This window comes from Microtus ochrogaster, chromosome 4 (assembly GCF_000317375.1).
Source record: "Microtus ochrogaster isolate Prairie Vole_2 chromosome 4, MicOch1.0, whole genome shotgun sequence".
Classification (NCBI taxonomy): domain Eukaryota; kingdom Metazoa; phylum Chordata; class Mammalia; order Rodentia; family Cricetidae; genus Microtus; species Microtus ochrogaster.
This window is the reverse complement of record NC_022011.1, coordinates 32,936,502-32,955,453: the sequence shown is the minus strand read 5'-3', so window position 1 is coordinate 32,955,453 and position 18,952 is coordinate 32,936,502. Positions and strand designations below refer to the sequence as shown.

The 18,952-nt window shown below is 47.6% G+C and overlaps 1 protein-coding gene across 1 annotated transcript in view; it reads right to left on the bottom strand.

The window, feature by feature from the left end:
* Disc1 (DISC1 scaffold protein) overlaps positions 1-18,952 on the bottom strand; it is a 165,328-nt gene that overhangs the window by 75,452 nt on the left and 70,924 nt on the right. The window contains exons 7-9 of the mRNA XM_026778672.1: positions 14,124-14,178; positions 10,343-10,445; positions 5,116-5,304 (exon numbers count right to left, since the gene is read on the bottom strand). Of these exons, the coding sequence (XP_026634473.1) occupies positions 5,116-5,304; positions 10,343-10,445; positions 14,124-14,178 (347 nt within the window). The remainder of the gene's footprint in view (positions 1-5,115; positions 5,305-10,342; positions 10,446-14,123; positions 14,179-18,952) is intronic.

Here is an 18,952-nt window from a genome sequence, read left to right as displayed (position 1 = left end):
TGTTCCCTGGCTCCATGTTCCCTGGCTCCATGTTCCCTGGCTCCATGTTTCCTGGTCCCACATTCCCTCCCTCTGTATCTCCTGACAATCTTGTTCTATTGAAGGAGAATGAGAGGGACACCAAATGAAACAGGACTAGAACTAGGACATGGAAGCAGGTATGGTGGCAGCCATCCTAAATTCCAGCACTCAGGAGGCAGAGGCAGGTACATCTTTGAGTTTCAGGACAGCCTGGACTACCAAGTGAGTTCTAGGACAGCCAGAGCTACAAAGAGAAACCCTGTCTCTGGAAGAAAAAAAATCAGGACATAGTATGTCCTATGTGGGGTAAAAACAAGTTTCAAGGAAGACTGACCCACTGAATCAAAACCATCATGGGATATCACACACAATAAAAACTGAGGGGCTTCAGGGACCTTTGAGGCATGTGCCAAAGCCAACTGTCTTTTTTGCCCTTTTAGGAGGCCCATCATATCGTATGTTGTGGAATATTACTTTAAGTAGGTAAAGATGTGTTACATTTGTTTATGCTGCATGTTTAATTATGTAAAAATGTGTTGCTGTATTACCTTGCCTGCCTAAGGCTCCTGATTGGTGTAATAAAAAGCTGAATAGCCAATAGTGTGGCAGAAGAAGGATATGTGGGGCTGGTGGGCAGAGACAATAAGTAGGGGAAGAAATCTAGGAACTAGAGAAGAAAAGAGAGGAGAGAAAGAGAGAGAAAACAAGGGAAACAGAAGGAGACTCCTGGGGTGAGTCAGCTGCCAGATAGACAGACAGACAGACAGACAGACAGACAGACAGACAGACACAGAACAAGCAGTGAAAGTGGGACACACAGAATGAAAGGAAGGTAAAAATCCCCAAGGCAAAAATGTAGATGAAGAGAAACAGGTTAAAATAAGTTACAAGAGCTAGCAAGAAATGAATCTAAGCTAAGGCCGAGCATTCATAACTAATAATAAACCTCCAGGTCATGATTTAGGGTTGGTGGCCCAAGAGAAAGCCTGCTACAACCAATCTCATCCAAAGTCCTTAGCATCTGACACTAACACTGTCTTCTGTCTCTTTTTACTGTTTAATTTTTCACTTATCTTCATCTTTGTCCTGATTAGATAAATTTCCTAGGTTTCTGTTTCCTCCCACCCCTAACCTGAGAGAAGAAGGTAGGTGTGATTCTTGTGTTTTTATTCATCTTGGAAGTTTCTCTTGAAGATGGCTGGTGAGTGTGGAGGGGCAGTGTCTACATGTGCAGTGTGTGCAACTCTTGGAACCTCTAAGTGAGACACCACAAATATAGATACACACAAACTTTTGCAAGGGCTGTATCCTGCACATCAGAGTAAGAAGAACTCACATCCTTTCAGCTCACACACGTTCTTCTGTTGGCTAATTCAAGCTCAGGACTTAGGAGGGAATCCAGAGCTAAAGGTAGATCTTGTCCATGTGGACATCTGGTCAACCCCAAACCATCAGCAGAAACCATCAAGTCACTGCTCTTGTGTGTTCCCGCCTACTTTCCACCTCCCCAGCCCCTGAAAGAGGCTGAGTTAAGATGGAGGCTGTGGACCAACAGTCCCAAATACAAAATCCTGCCTTCAGCCTTCTCCCTGGAAACTGCTTTCTGAACCTAATGACTCCCAACAGGGAGTCCCGGAGGCTCACGGGCTGCGGACCCAAATCTACTCAGGTAGCCTGCTGAACGAGGAGAAAGGCATTGCCATGCTATGATGCCCTATTTAAATTCTAGCCCTGATTACTCTGTGATGAAATCTCTTCCCTCCACACTGGCTTCTTTATATCTGCGTTCCAGCGTGAAATCAACAACATTAATAAAGTACAATACAGATTATCAAATTATACATAGGAGACAGAGAAACAGCTGTATAAATCTTAAGGTTCTTTTTTTGGGGGGAAAAAAACCTAAAATCAGTTACTCATTTTTTTAAGCCCCACCTTCCCTTATTAAAAAAAATTAAGATGCATATTAATGAGAAGCTGCTGGTTAATTTCTGGAAGCATTCAGGGGTGTGGGAGCCACTTGGTTTTCCATTTTACTCCACTATACTCAACATCCCTCAGAATCCAAATGCGTGCCACTGTCTCAGAACTGGAGTCTTCTTCTCTTCACAGGTCTGTGTCACTGTAACAGATTCAGAGGCAGCAGCCACGTCTGCCTCCCTTCGCCCTCGAGACTGTCATGTATCTGTCCCTTTCCCATCACCCCAATCTGAACAACAAATGCAGGGCAAGGGGTATAGCTTGGCTGGTAGAATGGTTTCTTGGCATATGCAAAGTCCTGGGTTCGATTCCAGCACATCCCAAACTGGGTATCAGGTACTAATTCCTAATTAGAACTAGCCTCTAATTCCAGGCATAAAGAGGTGGATGCAGGAGGATCAGCTGTTCAAGGTCATCCTTAACTATACATCAGGTTCAAGGCCAGTCTGAACTACAGAAGACCCTGCCTCAAAAATAAAGCAAAACAATAAATATCCATACAAGACCATGCCATCGTCATCCAGGAAAGAGTCACGTGGTCACTGCTTTCATTTATTATAAACTGGTTGGCCCATCAGCTCAGGCTTCTTATTAACTCTTATAACTTACATTAGCCCATTATTCTTGTCTGTGTTAGCCACGTGGGTTGGTACCTTTCTCAGTGAGGCAGTCACTTCTTGTGTCCTCTGTGTCTGGGTGACAACTGCAGACTGAAACTTCCCTCTTCTCAGAATTCTTGTTGCCCCGCCTCTACTTCCTGCCTGGCTACTGGCCAATGAGCATTTATTTAAAATACAAGTGACAGGGCACAGACCATTGTCCCACAGCACAACTCTCTGCCCCGATACACAGAAATATCTTTTTTTAATTTTTTTAAGACCTGAGAGACCCAAGGAATTTTATTTAAGACTGAGAAGCTCTGTGGTGCATCCACGCCTATACAGACACAGATTTGTCTGTCTTTTCTTGCTTGTGTTACATCTGAACTTGAACTCAGTATCCCCTCTGGATTCCTGACTCTCAAGGTTCAAAAACAGCTGAATCCAGACTATGATCTAGTTTTATTGCATTCCCATAGGTAAAAGCTTCAATTTACTCAGGAATGTATTTTCTTTTCAAGGATTTGTTTTAGTTTTAGTTATGTGAGTTTATATACATCTCTGCATGTGTGTACATGTGCATGCAGTACCTGAAGATGTCAGAAGGGGCGTCGCATCCCCGGGAGCCAAACTTGGGCCCTCTGTAAGGGTAGTGCACGCTCTTAATCATTAAAGCCACCTCTCCAGCCCCTAGAAATTCATTTTCTGTGTCTTTGCTACCCACATCCTTCACAATACAGACTGCCAATTTGGGTGACCCAAATCCACACCTCCTCAGACGGGTTAAGAACGAGCTTCCGCCTCAAGCACATGTGAGCAAACACGTGGGATAGGGTGGCTGACCCAGCATAATCCAGACACGGAGCACACAGATCCCACCCTGAGCCATCTGCAGTTGGAGTCACCCTTGCAACCGTCTCCCGTTCGCTTGTTTATGTTTTATTCATCATCTTGAAAGAATTTAGTGAAGTAACAATGATGAGATTCAAAAATACTGCACAGCGCTTTTTTAAAAAAAAAAAAAATATATATATATATTAATGGCTTTCAAGCGCTCACTCGCTATTCAAATGAAAATATTGCTGGGTTAGGTTTGCTCAAATCTGTTTACATCTTCTTTATTCTTAGAAATAATCCATTCCCCTATTTTGTGTAAGAGCTGAATGATAGCACTATGAAACATTTCAGTTTTTCTTATTCATAGATTTTTTTTAAAAAATCAACAGCAAAAGAGCTCCACCCTGTTGGATTCTCTCACGGATGAAGTAGGCCAACCTGCGGGGCTGGAGCGCCCTCCCCACCCAACACTCAGCCCTGTGCTTATGGACGCTCCTCACGCAGCCATGGGCTGCACATTTGGGAAAATAAACAAATAAATAAGTGAACTGTTTGGCCTTTGAGAGTGAAAGGAGGGGCGCGTGAGAGGGCTCGATGGGCAGAGGCCTGCGCAAGCTTAGTGAACCCGCCTAACAGAGGAGGAAGAGAACCCCCTGAAAGTGGCTCTGTGACCTCTGACCTCTGTGGGACCAACACACAGTAACAATCAATTTTTCAAACTTTTAAAAGAAATTAAACAAGGAGGGGCCAGAGGGATGTATCAGTGGTTGAGAACACTGCCTGTTCTTACAGAGCCAGCACCCACCTGGTAACTGTAACACCAGCCCCAGGGGATCTAATGCCCCCTTCTGGCCTCCACAGGAACTGCATTGACATGCTCCCTCCTCCCCCGACACACACTTTAAAATAAAAATTAAGCATTTTAAAAACAAAATGAAAAGCGTTCAAGGAAACAGTGCTCAGCTCTGAGCCATTGAGCCAGTGGAGGTCTCAGGGACAGGAGACACCACAGCCACTGACTGACAGGAGATGCTGCAGCCACTGACAGAGACACCGTGGCCACTGACCGACCATCTCTTTAATTCAAACGTGGGAGAAACCACACCTCACACAATTCACTAGAACTTTAAAGCCTAGTTTGTTCACCCCCAAACGCCATGCCTAACCTCTGCCAGCCGGAACTACATTTCCTTGTCTGGACTTGGAACACTAATTGTCCCTGACGTCAATTTATGGAGCGCTCAGGCAGCACCAGCTCTGTTAAGTGGAACACACAGCATATGTCGTGTTAGCCCTTCTGGCATGCCAACACCTGGGCGCAGGTGATGCCAGTGTCACCTCTGTCCTCCTCCTGGGGAGAGAATCAAACCTCAGAGGATAACCCGAGAGAAGAGTCACTCCCTGTGACCAGCATCCCGGGAGACTGGACCAAGGAAGATGCTCAGGATGTGCACCCAGGACAGGAAACTCCACAGCCCACCGTGGGAAAGCTCCGAGGTGTGCATTTGAAGAGTAAAGCAAATGCTGAGGGATGACCCTGCCCCATTGGCCAAGGCTCTTGCCAACAATGTCCCCTGTGAACCGGCTGGGTGCCCCGTGACCTTGCCACAGTGAGGTCATCTGGCCACACTATCCAATAACATCATCACTGGCTTGGCTATAACTGGGGACTACTCACTGTGGGCGGCTTCCTGGAGGGCCAGCTCCTGGCTGCACCTGGCATAGTCCTCTTTTACACTGCCCAGCCTTCTGATACTCCTGGAGCTGAGGGCCAGCAGCCTGCCCAAGAGAGATTCTAGCCCTTCTCGTTCTGAGGACAGTGCCCGAATCTCCTCCGAGAGCTCCTTGGCTGTACAGAAGTGGCTTCCTGTAGCATGGTGGGGGGGGGGAGGAAAGGAGATACCATATGTATGATTTGTAATAATATTTATGTTCTTGAAAGTTCCATACATTTATACAATGCATATTGAGTATATCCATCCACGACTACCTCCTTCCACCTCCTTCTAATGCTTGCACCCTGTCTCCCTCCCAACTTCCTGTCTTTTTGTTTATGTTGTTGTTGTTGTTATTAATAACCTCATCCATCAAGGCATGAGCAACCTACCGGAAGCCATGTCCCCGAAGGAAAATGATTTTCCCTCCCTTGGCAGCCACCGTCTACCGGTGGCTCCTCCAGTGGGGTGGGGTCTCCTCAGTCATTCCCCCATCCAAGTGGGAATTTTTTGTAAATAAATTGTGGGGTTCCTAACTGTGAATATCAGGGACCACAGGATCCCGATGCATTGTCAAAAGGTTAGGTACACCAGAGGGATGCCTTTGGGAATTTGGGGCCTCTGAAAATGTCACAGAGATGCTCAGCAGGACCAGGGAGAGCCCCGGGTGTCATTCCACTTACTACCCAAATGTCCAAGGACTGACAAAGCGCAGCAGGGTGGAAAGGAACTAGCCTTGCGGTAAGACTGCGGCTGAATTAAGCCCCTCCCCATTATCAAAATGTATGCGATATGTAGCGCAAATCTCCGCACAAATGGGAAGGATGGACCTCAATTGAGGACTTTCCACCATCAGATCATCTTGTAAGGTGTGTCTGTGAGCATTGTCTTGATTGCTCATTGAGATAGGTGGACCCAGCCAACTGTGGGTGCTGCTGTCCCTAGACAGGGTGTACTGGGTTCTAGAAAAGATAGCTGAACACAACCCCAAAAGCAAGCCAGTAAGCGGCCCTCCTCTGTGGCCTCTGCTTCAATCCCTACCTCAGGATCCCGCTTGAGCCCCTGCCCTGGCTTCCTTAGGTAATGGCCTGTGACCTATAAGCCAAATAAACCCTTTCCTCCCAAGTTCTTTGGGTCAGTGTTTTTATCACAGCAGCAGAGACCCTAACGAAAACAACATGAAAAATAAATGAGCACATTTGGCATAAATGTGTTATGAAATATGATCGTAATAACACCTGACTCACAGGTGGCTGCAGGAACCACAGGTGGCTGGGTGCATAAGAAAGAAAAGCCATAAAGCACCAGATAAAATAGATGGTAACCAGAATGCAGCAAGGAGCCAGGTCAGGCACAAGATCCAGCTGTGTGTCTGAACGGCCGTGGCAGGCCACCGCGAGACCATTTCTCTGGAACACCGTTTGCAGCGTATTTTGAGACTAAAAGGATGCAGGGAGGAATTTAAAGCATCCTATGCAGATGTGGAAACTGCTTTGGAAGACCTACCGAGAGGAAATGAGACCTAAATAATTGTGGAGATGAACTACAAGGGTCCACTGGAAAACTTGTTACTCCTAGGGTTCAGCTTATCCCAGATTGATGCACAGAGTTAATACAATTCCCATCAAAATTTCATGAGGCCCTTTGGTAGAAATGAATGGGCACATCCTAAAATGTGAAAGAAAATGCAAAGGTCTAGAGAAGGCAGAGCAGCCAAACGGTCTACATTTCAAGGCCCCAGCTATCACTGCCGTGCAGCAGGACTGTGCGCCTCGGAAACCAGACAGGCATGTCAGGTGACGAATCACAACAGAAATCCAAAGTGAGTCCTCCGAGAGCCAACTGGGTGCAAAGCTAGTCAGTGAGGGAGAGAAAATCGCCCCAATGGGTGTTGCCAAAAAATGGATTACTCATGTGGGGACAATGGGAACCCTGATATATACCTCAGACCACACACAAATTACATCAGGGGTGAGACAAGGGACTCACACAAGGTTCAAACTCTGAAGCTACGGGCAGGACATAAGAAGAGGCAAGGTTCTGGCTTTGGGTTTGGAACAGGCAGAGCTTTGCAGAGGACACAGACCACAACAATCAAAGAAAACCCCTGATAAACAGGCTTCGCTGGGGCCATAAGCTTCTTCCGGCACACAGGCAGGGCCAATGGGCGTGATGCCCCGATGCCCCAGCACTTGGAGGTGGAGGCAGGAGGAGCGGGAATTCAAGGCCAGCCTTAGCTACACAGTAAATTTTCAGCCAGCCTAGACTACCTAAGACTGTCAAAAGTAAAGAAATGAACAAGAAAAGGGGGAAGACATAGGGAGGGGTGGGTAAGGGAAAGCAAAGGAGAGGGGGAAAGAATGGAAGGGAGGGGAAGTCAAGTCAAACGGGGACAGATCATTTGCTACAGTTAACTGATGAAGGATTCAATTTTACATCTCAACAATGAACCCAAATGACAGCATTGAACATGAACAAAGACTCACCAGGCCTTTTACAAAGAGCCATATGCAGATGGCCAGCACACATATGAGAACATGTTGAACATATTAGTCGCCGGAAGTATAAATAAAAGCGCAGAGCCCACTTCAACCCATTCAGATGGTACAAAGCCCTAAATTGAAAAGGGTCAACATTGGAGGTGTGTGTGCGCACATGTGTGTGAGCGCTCGTGTGTGTGTGTGTGTGAGAGAGAGAGAGACAGAGACAGAGAGAGACAGAGAGACAGAGACAGAAAGAAACAGAGAGACAGTGACAAAGAGAGATTTCCTGAACTCCCAAACATGCAGAGGTGTAACCCCACTGAGAACATGTCTGCCGGTCTGTCCTAAAGTTAAATGTATCCCTATGCTTGCTCCAACAAGTCTCCACGTAGGGATGTCCACAGGGGACTGAAGGCATCAACCCAGACACTCACATCTGACAGCTCCTAGCGGCTTTGCTCTGCAGCCTCTGGCAAGGTGCTCATGCTCCTGTAAGTGATGCTAATGAAGCTTCACTGGCTCACCAAAGAGAAAGGAGGGAGGGAGGGAATGAGGGATGGAAAGGTGGCTCAGTGGTTAAGAGCACTGGCTGTTCTTGCAGAAGACTGAGGTTCAAGTTCCGGCTCCTACATGATGGCTCACAAATGTCTGTAACTCCAGTTTCAGTTCCAGGGCGTCTGACACCCTCTTCAGAACTCTGCAGGTTAACACACATGTGGTTCACAGATACACATGCAGGCCAAACACACATACATTCTCTCGGGCTCCACGGAGGCCCATCCACCTGTTCTCAGGGGAAGATGTATTAAGAAAGGCAAAAAAAAAAAAAAAAAACCCAACTCACAGACAAGACTACATTCCATCTTCTTTTTTTCCCTCTCTGCAAACGAGGCCATAACTCCAGCTAAGTGGCACGGGAGGCAGTTACGAGGCAGGCCGCATGCTCACCCACCATGTTCTAGGGTTGTAAATGCCACGCTTGGTTGCATCGGGGACCAAGTGGCTCGTTAGCTGCAGCATTAGTGTTTAACGACGTGAGGAGCAGAAGCTGCCAGGCACCGCACTCCTTCTTAAAACACCATTGAAAACCCATACATGTAATTATTACAGCTTCCCATTCGATTCTGACTCCTCTGAAGCCAATGGACTGAACGTTCCTGCAGCCTGTAAACCTCAGAGATCTCAAGGCTGCCGTCTATATAACTGGGCTAAAGATCCATGCGTCACACTCTGGGGAGTCTGGACTCCAGCCACTGGTCTGCCACCGCCAGCTAATCTCATGAACTTCCTAGAAGGACGTACCCCACAGCCTTGATGACCCCACCTCTCCACTGAGTGCTTAGTTGCCTTCCCAACCGCCTAACAGTGCTATTACAGGACAGCAAGTCAAAGAGCAAACGTCCATGTGTACGTGTGTGGGGCGGCGGGGTGTTCAAACATAGGATTCAAATGACAGAGCAAGATACTGTATGCTTATGTTCTCACACTACTATGCATGATCAGAAACCTATCTTATGACACCAACATGTTCTAAGCCCGGCTTTCTCGTGTGTGTGTGTGTGTGTGTGTGTGTGTGTGTGTGTGTGTGTGTGTGTGCGCGCGTGCGCGCACGCGTGTTTGAGTGCATATATATTCACATTCATGTGTGCAGGGGCATGAGGATGTGTGCACACGTGGTTACTGAGGCCAGAGGTCAAGCTCACATGTCATTCCTCAGGAGCCACCGCCCCCATCTTGTGAAGCAAGGTCTCTTACTGCTCTGAGCTAACCAGTAAGTCAAGCTTACCGGTGAGTGAAGCCCAGGACCCCACCTGTCTCCACCTCCCTTTTGCAGGATCACAAGTGTGGGCCACCTCCCAAAGATTCTTTACATGGGTTCTGGGGAGAAACTCAGAAAACACTTCCCCAACTGACATGTCTCCCCAGCCCCATTGCCAGCTTCTAGAAGGAGCTGCCTCACACCCAGTGGCCCTCGAGGCTCCCGCCACACAAAGGACTCACCAACGTGGTTGGAATTACAGCCTATGGAGCAACGGGTCTACTACCTAAAATCACCCACATCCAAGGCAAGGTCCCCTAGGAGCAAACTGTATCCATGGGGTGCTCATGAAGGACTACACCCCTTCATGGGGAACCCTGCTGCCCTCTACTCAAACCTAAAACTTCCATCAGGGCTCTGCAGATGAACTTGGGGGTCACTGCACCTCTCTGTTCCTTTTCCCAGTGTGGTCACATTGAATAAGTCTCTGTGCTCTGCATTTCACTGCAACTTGCCTGCTTGACTGGCCCATTGCAAATATGGTGGCTGAGCCAGGCTGGTTAGGGCTGCCAGTGCCCAGGCTCTGAGCCTGACAACTCTGTTAACACAGCTGTCACATTGTGAGTGTGTGTGCATGTGCGTGTGTGTGAATGTGTGTGGGTACATGTATGTGTGTGCATATGTGTGTGTGTGCGTGTGCGTGTACATGTGTGTGTGCATGTGCGTCTGTGTGTTTTGGTAGGCATTGACCTGAAGTCTGGGACCTTGCACATGCTAGGCAAGCGCTCTACCGCTGAGCTTCCTCCCCTTCTCCCTTATTTTGAGACAGTCTCTCTAAATCACTCAAACCAGCTTAGAACTCGGTGTAACCCTCAGCCTCCCAGGTAGCTGGAATGACTTCCACGTGTTCATCAGTGAGAAAATAGAAGCACGTTGACAGTTAGTTACCTGATATGGCCAGCATCTTAGCTTCCAGCAATTGAGGCAGCCTGGTGTCAAGGTCACTGAGTCTCCTCCTCAGAGAGCTGCACAGCCTCTCACCTGAACACACCTACAAGGAGAAATGGCAGGGATCAGTGTCTATTGCTACCAATTGAAGACAGGAGGGAAAGGGACCTGAGGCGTCTGGGTTCTAAGTAGCTGAGCTGATTGACAGAGAGTAACCAGAAGGCAGGGCTTAGGAAGCAATTAATAATAGGGTATTCCTTCTAATAGGATTAGAAGGGAAGCAAAGAAGGAAGAGGGGGACAAGAGGAGAGGAGAGGAGAGGGGAGGGGAGGAGAGGAGAGCAGAGGAGAGGAGGAGGGAAGGGGGAGGAGCGGGAGAGAGAAGGGGGCAGAGGAAGAGAAGAGAGAGAAGGGCGGAGGGAGGTGAAGAAGGAGAGGGAGGAAGAGGTTAGAAGAGAGGCTGCAGGCACCCAGCACACCCCTACCCTGGCAGGCTGGTGTGAGCTCATTTGCTGACTCCTGCCTGAGCGCTCAGCCCTCATAGCCCTGATCTGTTTGCTACATGGTGCCCTGGGAGGAAAGGCCTTGCTGACCTCCTGTCCCTTCCCTTCACCCAGTCTTCTCTGGCTTCCTCTTCAGCTTTTATCCCTGTCTCCTCTCCATCTCTCTACCAGGGTGCCAGCTGTCCTTGAGCAGGGACTCTGACCTGTCCCTGGCACACAGTGGGCAGTCGGTCAGAGGAACTGCTCAATGTCATTTACCAGAAGACTCTGGAGAAACTAGAGGGATCGATACTTGCTGAAGAGTCCAACTGAAAGACAGACACATGGCTGTCGAGAAGACTTGGGGGGTTATCAAGTGTCCCCCAGAATCCGCACACACTGACCATGTTTTTCTTTGAGTTTCAGAAACAACAAAACTCTCCAACCTCAGTCTTGTGTCCAAACGCCCTTAGGTTATCTTTACATCGAGACTAAAAGATCACATTTCCTCCTTATTTATCTGATACCTGTGTTCAGACTAGTGGTTCACCTACATTTTCCCCTCACCAAAGGCATGCAGCAGTTTCTGTAGGGGGAAAATGGCGGGCATTTGGGGAAGTCCACAGAGGATGTAACCCCTGAGCATTGTTATTTATTTATTGCCAAAACATAAGAAATCCCATTCGGAAACTGGAAGCCATCAGTGCACTTGGGTTGAGAGCTCACAGGAGACACGGGATTCTATTTCCCCCCATACAATCTACATCTGGAGGGGTGCAGTCAACTTTAAATATTTGGCTTCTCTGAGATCAAACAGAAGCTACCGTCAGAATGAAAGCAGACCTCACCCAGTCCAGAAACCCTCAGCCAGTTCTCTCCTTGGCTGCTGTGGTTTATTTTCCCTCTGTGCCTGGAATCTTCCAACCTCATTCTGTGAAGCTCCCAGCACAATCAGTCGACTCTGAACCAGCCGCCCATCCTCATGCCCACTCAATCACCTGGACGCTCTTTCAGGAGTCCTGAGACTTGCGAGGATGTTAGGACCAAGAACTAAAAGGAAGATGTCCAGGGCACCTTCCCCTGGCTGTCTCAGTTGGTTCGGTGCTCCATGGCTGGCCCCACCCACCCCATGGCCCGCCCATCCTCTCCATCCACCACTGTCATCTTGGGAAGTTCAAAGACTGGCCAGGTAATTCCAGGACACCAGCCAGAGCTCTCGGGTCTCATCTAACCCATGTCTAACATTCCTGATTTTAGTTAAGAGTATCTCTTAATCATAATTAGGTCAGTTTCTCCTTTGCTGAGGAAGCCCATCATTCAAGCTACACTATTAATATGAAACGGCCTTTCTAAATTTTCTGATTAAATTGCGCACTCTTTCAGTCTCTGCTGGATATAATATAATATCTACCAATCTCTAGATATCCCAATTATTTCCAACTATTTCCATCTCATTTATCCCTTAATTACCTTTGGTTTGGGTAACCCATGAGAGGCAAGAAATGTAATGAGTATAAGAAGGTTGTATCTCACTCAGAAAATAACAGAGGGTGAGCACTCCCTGCTGTGTGTGTGTGTGTGTGTGTGTGTGTGTGTGTGTGTGTGTGTGTGTGTGTTGAGCTGAGCCTCAGGCCTCATGGTCACTTACCAGTCTAGAGGGGTTGGGGTTACAGTTACAGCTTAGACACCCCAGGTGACCAGCCAGTTTGTTCACACAGCCTCCTAGGCTCACGCATGTGCAATGTTATACACATACCCACCCCAGAAAAATCTGCAAGTCTTCTTTATTTACAAATAAAATTAGCCCCTGAGGAACTCATTAAAGAATGGAAGTTTTGCATTTATATTTTAAAATCTAAGGCACGGACTCCTTAATTTGATAGAAAAGTGAGGTCATTATAAATTGACTATAAATATCTTGGAGATAGGATGTGCAATGGTGTGAACGCTTGTGTTCCCCAGTTGTGTAAATGCTTGTGTTCCCCAAAAGTCCATATGCTGAAATCTTCAGCCACAGTATGATGCTGGGGTGAGGAGGTAGGGCTCTGGGAAACAATCAGTCCTAACGGTAGAACCTTATAAAAGCATAGGTGTCCTTAGCACAGGGGCCCTGGACGATAGCGGCTCAAAACAAAAAACAAAACAAAACAAGAGGACCTGGGCTGGATCCACAGAAACCATGTAAAAAGTTGCACATGGTGGCACAAACTCGTAATCCCAGAGCTGGAGAAGTGGAGACCAGAGGATCCTTGCAGCTTGCTGGCACCAGGGTAGCCTAGTCAGTAAGCTCCAGGCCAATGTGAGACCCTATGGAAGGAGGTGGATGACGTTCCTAAATATAACATCTATGACTGTCCTCCAGGGGCATGCACACACACACACACACACACACACACACACACACACACACTGATAATAATATAATAATATGAGACCTCAGAGAGCTCTCCTATCTTTTCCCTCTTTCCGTCATATGAGGAGCTGGCATCTGTGCCTCAGAAGAGGTCCCCACCAGAACCTGGCCATGCCGGCACCTGGCCCTCAGCCCTCCTCAGTGCTGCGTAATCAAAGCGCACAAAAACAGAGATCCCTCCCAGCATTTAGAAAACGACAGCATCCTTGAGGTCTCTGATAACGGTCCTTCTAACCCATCTCTGAGCCAGGCAAAACAGGAAACATAGCTCATTCCTCAGCCCAGGAAGCTCACGATGGATTTCAAGCATTCCAGAGTCCGACGTCTTTTTATAGACATTACTGGTTGCTGACAGGAACCCATCAGATCCTTGACCATAACACCATATCAAAACAATCCGATGTCAGCTCTGGAAGTAAATAAGGGAAGAACAAACAAAAACAAAACAGAAAAAGGAGCAAACACATCCAACCCTACGAACAGCTCCTGACAGCATGAGCATAGTCGTGTGGAGCACGAGCCTCTCTACACGCTTCCCGGTGAGGGCCCAGCTTTCCTATTTGTGTGTGTGTTATATGTGTGTGTATGTTCGTGTACTTGTAGCCATGTGTGTGGAGGTCAGAGGTCAACTCTGGGTGTCTTTCTCAGTTGCTCTCCACATTTTTCGTATTTCACAGAACCCCGCGTACAGCAGAGCTAGCACAATATACATGGATTCATAGCTGTCCTCCACAACATTGCTTCCACCCATGGTCACTCCCCAGCTCATCTTCCCTGCCACAGCCTGGGAAACAGCTCCACAAAGTCTGTCCTTTAGAGCCCAAGCCTTTGGTGATCTGGACGTGAAATTAGGTTAGAAGAAGGAGTTAGAGGAGGAGTGGGCTTACCTGAGCAGTGATGTCTCTAATGGCCATGTTCAGTGATTTTGTCTTTTCCTGGAGGCTAGAAGAATTAGAACAGAACATAGGTCTTCGTGGAACCAAGATGGAGCTCTATACATGTAAAACACTAGCCATAGGAACCTTCCATCACCTGAGGAACTGAAAAGGATCAAGAAGAAGGTGACACCTGGCTGAGTTGGCACGGCCACAGATCCCCTCTCTAAACATGCTTTACTTAGGCTGCCATTAGATCTGTCTTCAGGGGTTGGGGAGCTGGCTCCACCAGTACAGTGATAGCCATACAAACATGAGAACCTGGATTTGATTCCCCAAACTCACATAAATAGATTAGGCGTGGTGGTAGACATTTGCAGTCCAGCACTAAGGAGACAGAGACAAGAGAATCCCTGTGCTTCGCGGTCACCCAGCCTAGCCTATGTGGGGAGTTCCGGGCTGCCGAGATCACTGGATGATCTACCTTTTTATTTGCTTGCTTGTTCTGCTCTTTGACAGGGTTTCAGGAAGGTCAAGCTAACCTTAAACTCACAATATGGTGCAGGATGACCTTGAAATCGCGATCCTCGCGCCTCTGTGTCCTGGGTGCTGGGATCACAAGAGTGCAGCATGCCACTAAGCTTTTGTGGAGCTAGGGTCAAACTCAGGGCTTGCTGCATGCTATGCAGGTGTCCTACCAACTGAGCTACAGCCCTAGCCATCAGCTGGTACCCTCTTAACCAGTGACTTTCCACATACAGAACCTTTGAGAACTTCACAGTACAACAGGCTGTGCTGCTGTAGTTATTCTGTTGTATAATAAATTTAATAGCACAATACGTATTTACTAACACACCGAACAAACTAGCTCCAGAACTTACATATTAAAACAGACAGCAGGCTCTCTTCCCAGGTCTAAAGCTAAACTGGCTGCAAGCACCTTCACCAAATGTCACAGGTCCCGAGTGAAAAGCAGGTCAGACACCACCTTTTCGAGGGTGGGCTTAGCTTGTTGCTCTGGGCTCTGCTCTAGTCTTATCCTAGCAGGAAAATGAGCTTCAACTCAGATATCTCTGTGAGAGGAGGAGGTAGTGATGCGAATAATTGAATGTATTGTTCTATATCGGATTTGATTTATATTTAATTTATTTAATTTATGCTATATTACTTTTTTCAGTAGATTTATTCTCCTAATTATGTGCTGCTCAGGCTAATATGAACATTAGTTGTATCCCCGGGGGATACACAGAGTGGAAGCAATGTTGTGGACAACTATGAATCCGTGTATAATGCACTAGCCATTTTCAAGCTATTTTTCGTATTTCACAGAACCCAGTGTACAGCAGAGGTAGCAGAGGGTCTGTGCTAACAGGACAGGGGTGTCTGAAGTACAGAGAGCCACGCTAACTCCACCCCCAGGTGATGCTGCTGACACCACACTGTAGTCCCCAGGAGCACGGATTCCCACTGGAACTACATTATAGCAGTTACACATTGACAAGGGTTCCATGTTTGTCGGAGCAAAGTTTGTCGCTGTGTTTCACTAAGATGACACACTGATCAAGACAAATAAGAAGCATCCCCTCTGATCTGGTGTAGTGATTCATGCCTGTGATCCCAGCACCTGGAAGGTGGGGGGGGGGGATCAGGAGTTCAAGGTCATCCTTGGCTTCCCAGAACAATCAAGGCCTGCCTGGGCCACGTGAGGTACGGTCTCAATAAACAAACAGACCGTGAGCTGCCCCTTCAGACAAAGGGTGCTGCACTGGCATTCCGAAGTCATCTACCCAGATGACCCATTTACAGAAACTAACCTCTTCATTCACAACTGTTGATGTGGGATGCCCTTCTGTATGCTGTGAATATGTTTTATTGCCGTTAATAAAGAAGCTGCTTTGGCCTATGGCAAAACAGAATATAGCTAGGTGGGCAATCCAAACAGATATAGGTAGAAAGAAGGCAGAGTCAGGGAGATGCCAGCAGCTGCTAGAGAAGCAAGATGTGAGGTAACAAGCCACAAGCTTGTGAAAAAATAAGGAATAATAGAAATGGGTTGATTTAAGTTGTAAGAGCTAGTTAATAATAAGCCTAAGCCAATAGGTCAAACAGTTTGTAATTAATATTAAGCCTCAGAGTGGTTATTCAAGAACTGGTGAGCAGGAGAGAAACTTCCGGTTACAGACTGTCCTAGAAATGACAGAGTCTCGGCTGGTGAAGAGCTTGGCACACAAGCATGAGAGCTTGAGTTTTGTACACAGAACTGGGTATTTACAAACGCCATGGAATGGGAAGATGATTCAGCATTTAGGAGCATTGGTTACTCTTCCAAAAGAGCCAGGTTCAATTCCTAGCATCCACATGGCAGCTTACAGCTGTCTGTAACTCCAGATTCAGGGTATTTGATACCTTCTTTTTAGCCTTCTGGACACTGCATGTATGTTGTGCATAAACATACATGAAGGCAAAACACCCACACTCATAAAGTAAAAGAAAAAGAAAATATTTTTTAAAGCCTGGTGTGGTGGTATATGCTTCAGGTTTAGTGAGGGGCCTAGGCTTCAACAACAAGGTAGAGAGCTACTGTGGAAAGCACCTGAGGTTGGCCTCTGTCCTACACACGCGCGCGCACACACACATACACACACATACACACATACACACACATACACACGCAATCATGCACAGAAGAAGAAGAAGAGGAGGAGGAGAAGGAGGAGGAAAAGGAGGAGGAAGAGGAAGAGGAGGAGGAAGAGGAAGAGGAGGAGGAGGAGGAAGAGGAGGAGGAAGAGAAGGAGGAGGAAGAGAGGAAGGGTAGGAGGGGGGGAAGGGTGAGAGAGAGGGAGGGGACGGGAAACTTCCTATGCAGATGCAGGGCAGCAGGTCTGCGAGTCAGAGACCCTCAGACATCTTGATCCTAGACTTTAGCCTCCACTCCCGTACAGTGACAGCTGTCAAGTCTTCCCATCTCTGCTGTTATGGAAGCCCAAGTGAACTCACACACACAGGATCCTCAGTCTCCACTAAGATTGACCATGTGTGTTGTGTTATTCAGGACCTGCACACTGGTTTGTCCAGGGGGAAAAGAGGAAGGGAGAGAGGGGCAGAGGGAAGGAAAAAGGAAGGGAGGAAAAAGGGTGAAGAGAAGAGGAAGGAAGGAGGAAGAAAGAAGAAAGGGAGGCTGGGAGAGTTGTCTGTTAGTGCTGGTGTCCTACCCCAGACTCTGCTGCCCTAGCACACAGCTTTATCCCCAGAACTGCCTGTGTGGAAGTCTGACTTTTGTACAAAGCTACAGGACGGACTGTCCTTGTCCCCAGTCTTCTCTGTCTCCTTTCTCTCCCCCTGCCCCAATCCCACGACCTTCCTTGTTTAGCAAAACTTAGTTTAAGAATGACAGACGGTTCCCAAAGCAAACAAGAGATAGCAGAGAGGGCACAGTGACAGCCGCGACAAGCATGGGGGCTACCTGGGTCTTCAGCCGAACAGAAAACGGGACTCCGTTGACATTAACAACCTTGCCAATCACTGCTTAGTCCTTTGGCCTTCCAGAGAGGACAAGTGGGTCGGACGGTGACAAGGACACTGCTGTCGAAATGAGGCTTTATCCACTTGGCCTTTTCCCTCCTGAAACCCTTATGTCCTCACTGATAATGTCACACAGCATCAGTAGGACGCCTGAGGCACAGAAGTGCCCGGAATTCCTCCAGACTTGGGAGAGCTCACTGAGGCAAGACAGGGTGCAAAAAATGCATCAGGACTGTTCCTTACAGCCTTATCAGGGCTGGCTAGCTGAGGCCTGTGCTCCTGGGACAGGCAGTGTGGTGCAGTGGACAGAGATGCATGCCAAGAGGCAGGTGTCCAATGCCCATGTGCCAGCTTCGGTGAGCACACCCCCTCTTCTATCCACTTGGAGGACAGGGCTTAGAGCCGGGTAGTAAGGCAGACAGAGGACAGGCACATCTGGACTCCCAGAAGAGGATAAAGCTGTCTCCAGAAAAGTCTCCTAATACATCACCCAGATACCCAGCATGCCTGTATGACAGCAAACAAGACTTCATAGGAATCTGACAACAATCAGGAGCAGACACTTTAACTAGAGAGAAATATTCCAGCAGATGTCTGCTTTACTGCTCAGCAAAGGAGAAGAAAGAAAAGGGTCACAGTGAATCAGCAGGGAAATGCTGACTCTTGAGCCTCCTTCTAGATGCTCTGGGCTTCACCTCTGTCTTAGTTAGGGTTTCTGATGCTGTAAAGAGACACCACGACCACGGCAACTCTTATTCATAGAAACATTTAACTAGGCAGCGGCTTATAGTTCAGAGGTGCAGTCCATTATCGTCACGGCAGGGAGCATGGCAGCATGAATGCTGGCTACCTCTTGATCAGAAGGCAATAGGAAGTAGATTGTCACACTAAGTGACGCTTAAGCAGAAGAGAGCTCAAAGCCCACCCCCACAGTGACACACTTCCTCCAACAAGGCCACACCCACAACAAATGATGCCACTCCCTATGTGCCTATGGTAGGCAATTACATTCAAATTACCACAACCTCCTTCCTGGTTCTTTCTCTGAACTTCAAAGTCCTTGTTTGCTTTGAAAGTTGAACTAGGATCCCACACTTTGCTACCCCAAGTCTCATTGGTGAAGTCCAGCTTCTGCCAGCTCAGCAAAGTGGGGTTGGGATAACGAGTTACAGGACCATGACCATTTTTCCTTTTTTTATCTGTTTGACTTTTTGAGATAGGATTTCTCTATGTATCCCTGGCTGGCCTTGAACTCACAGAGATTCACCTGCTCTGCCTCCTTGGTGCTGGGTCATGAACTCTTTTTTTAATAAGATACA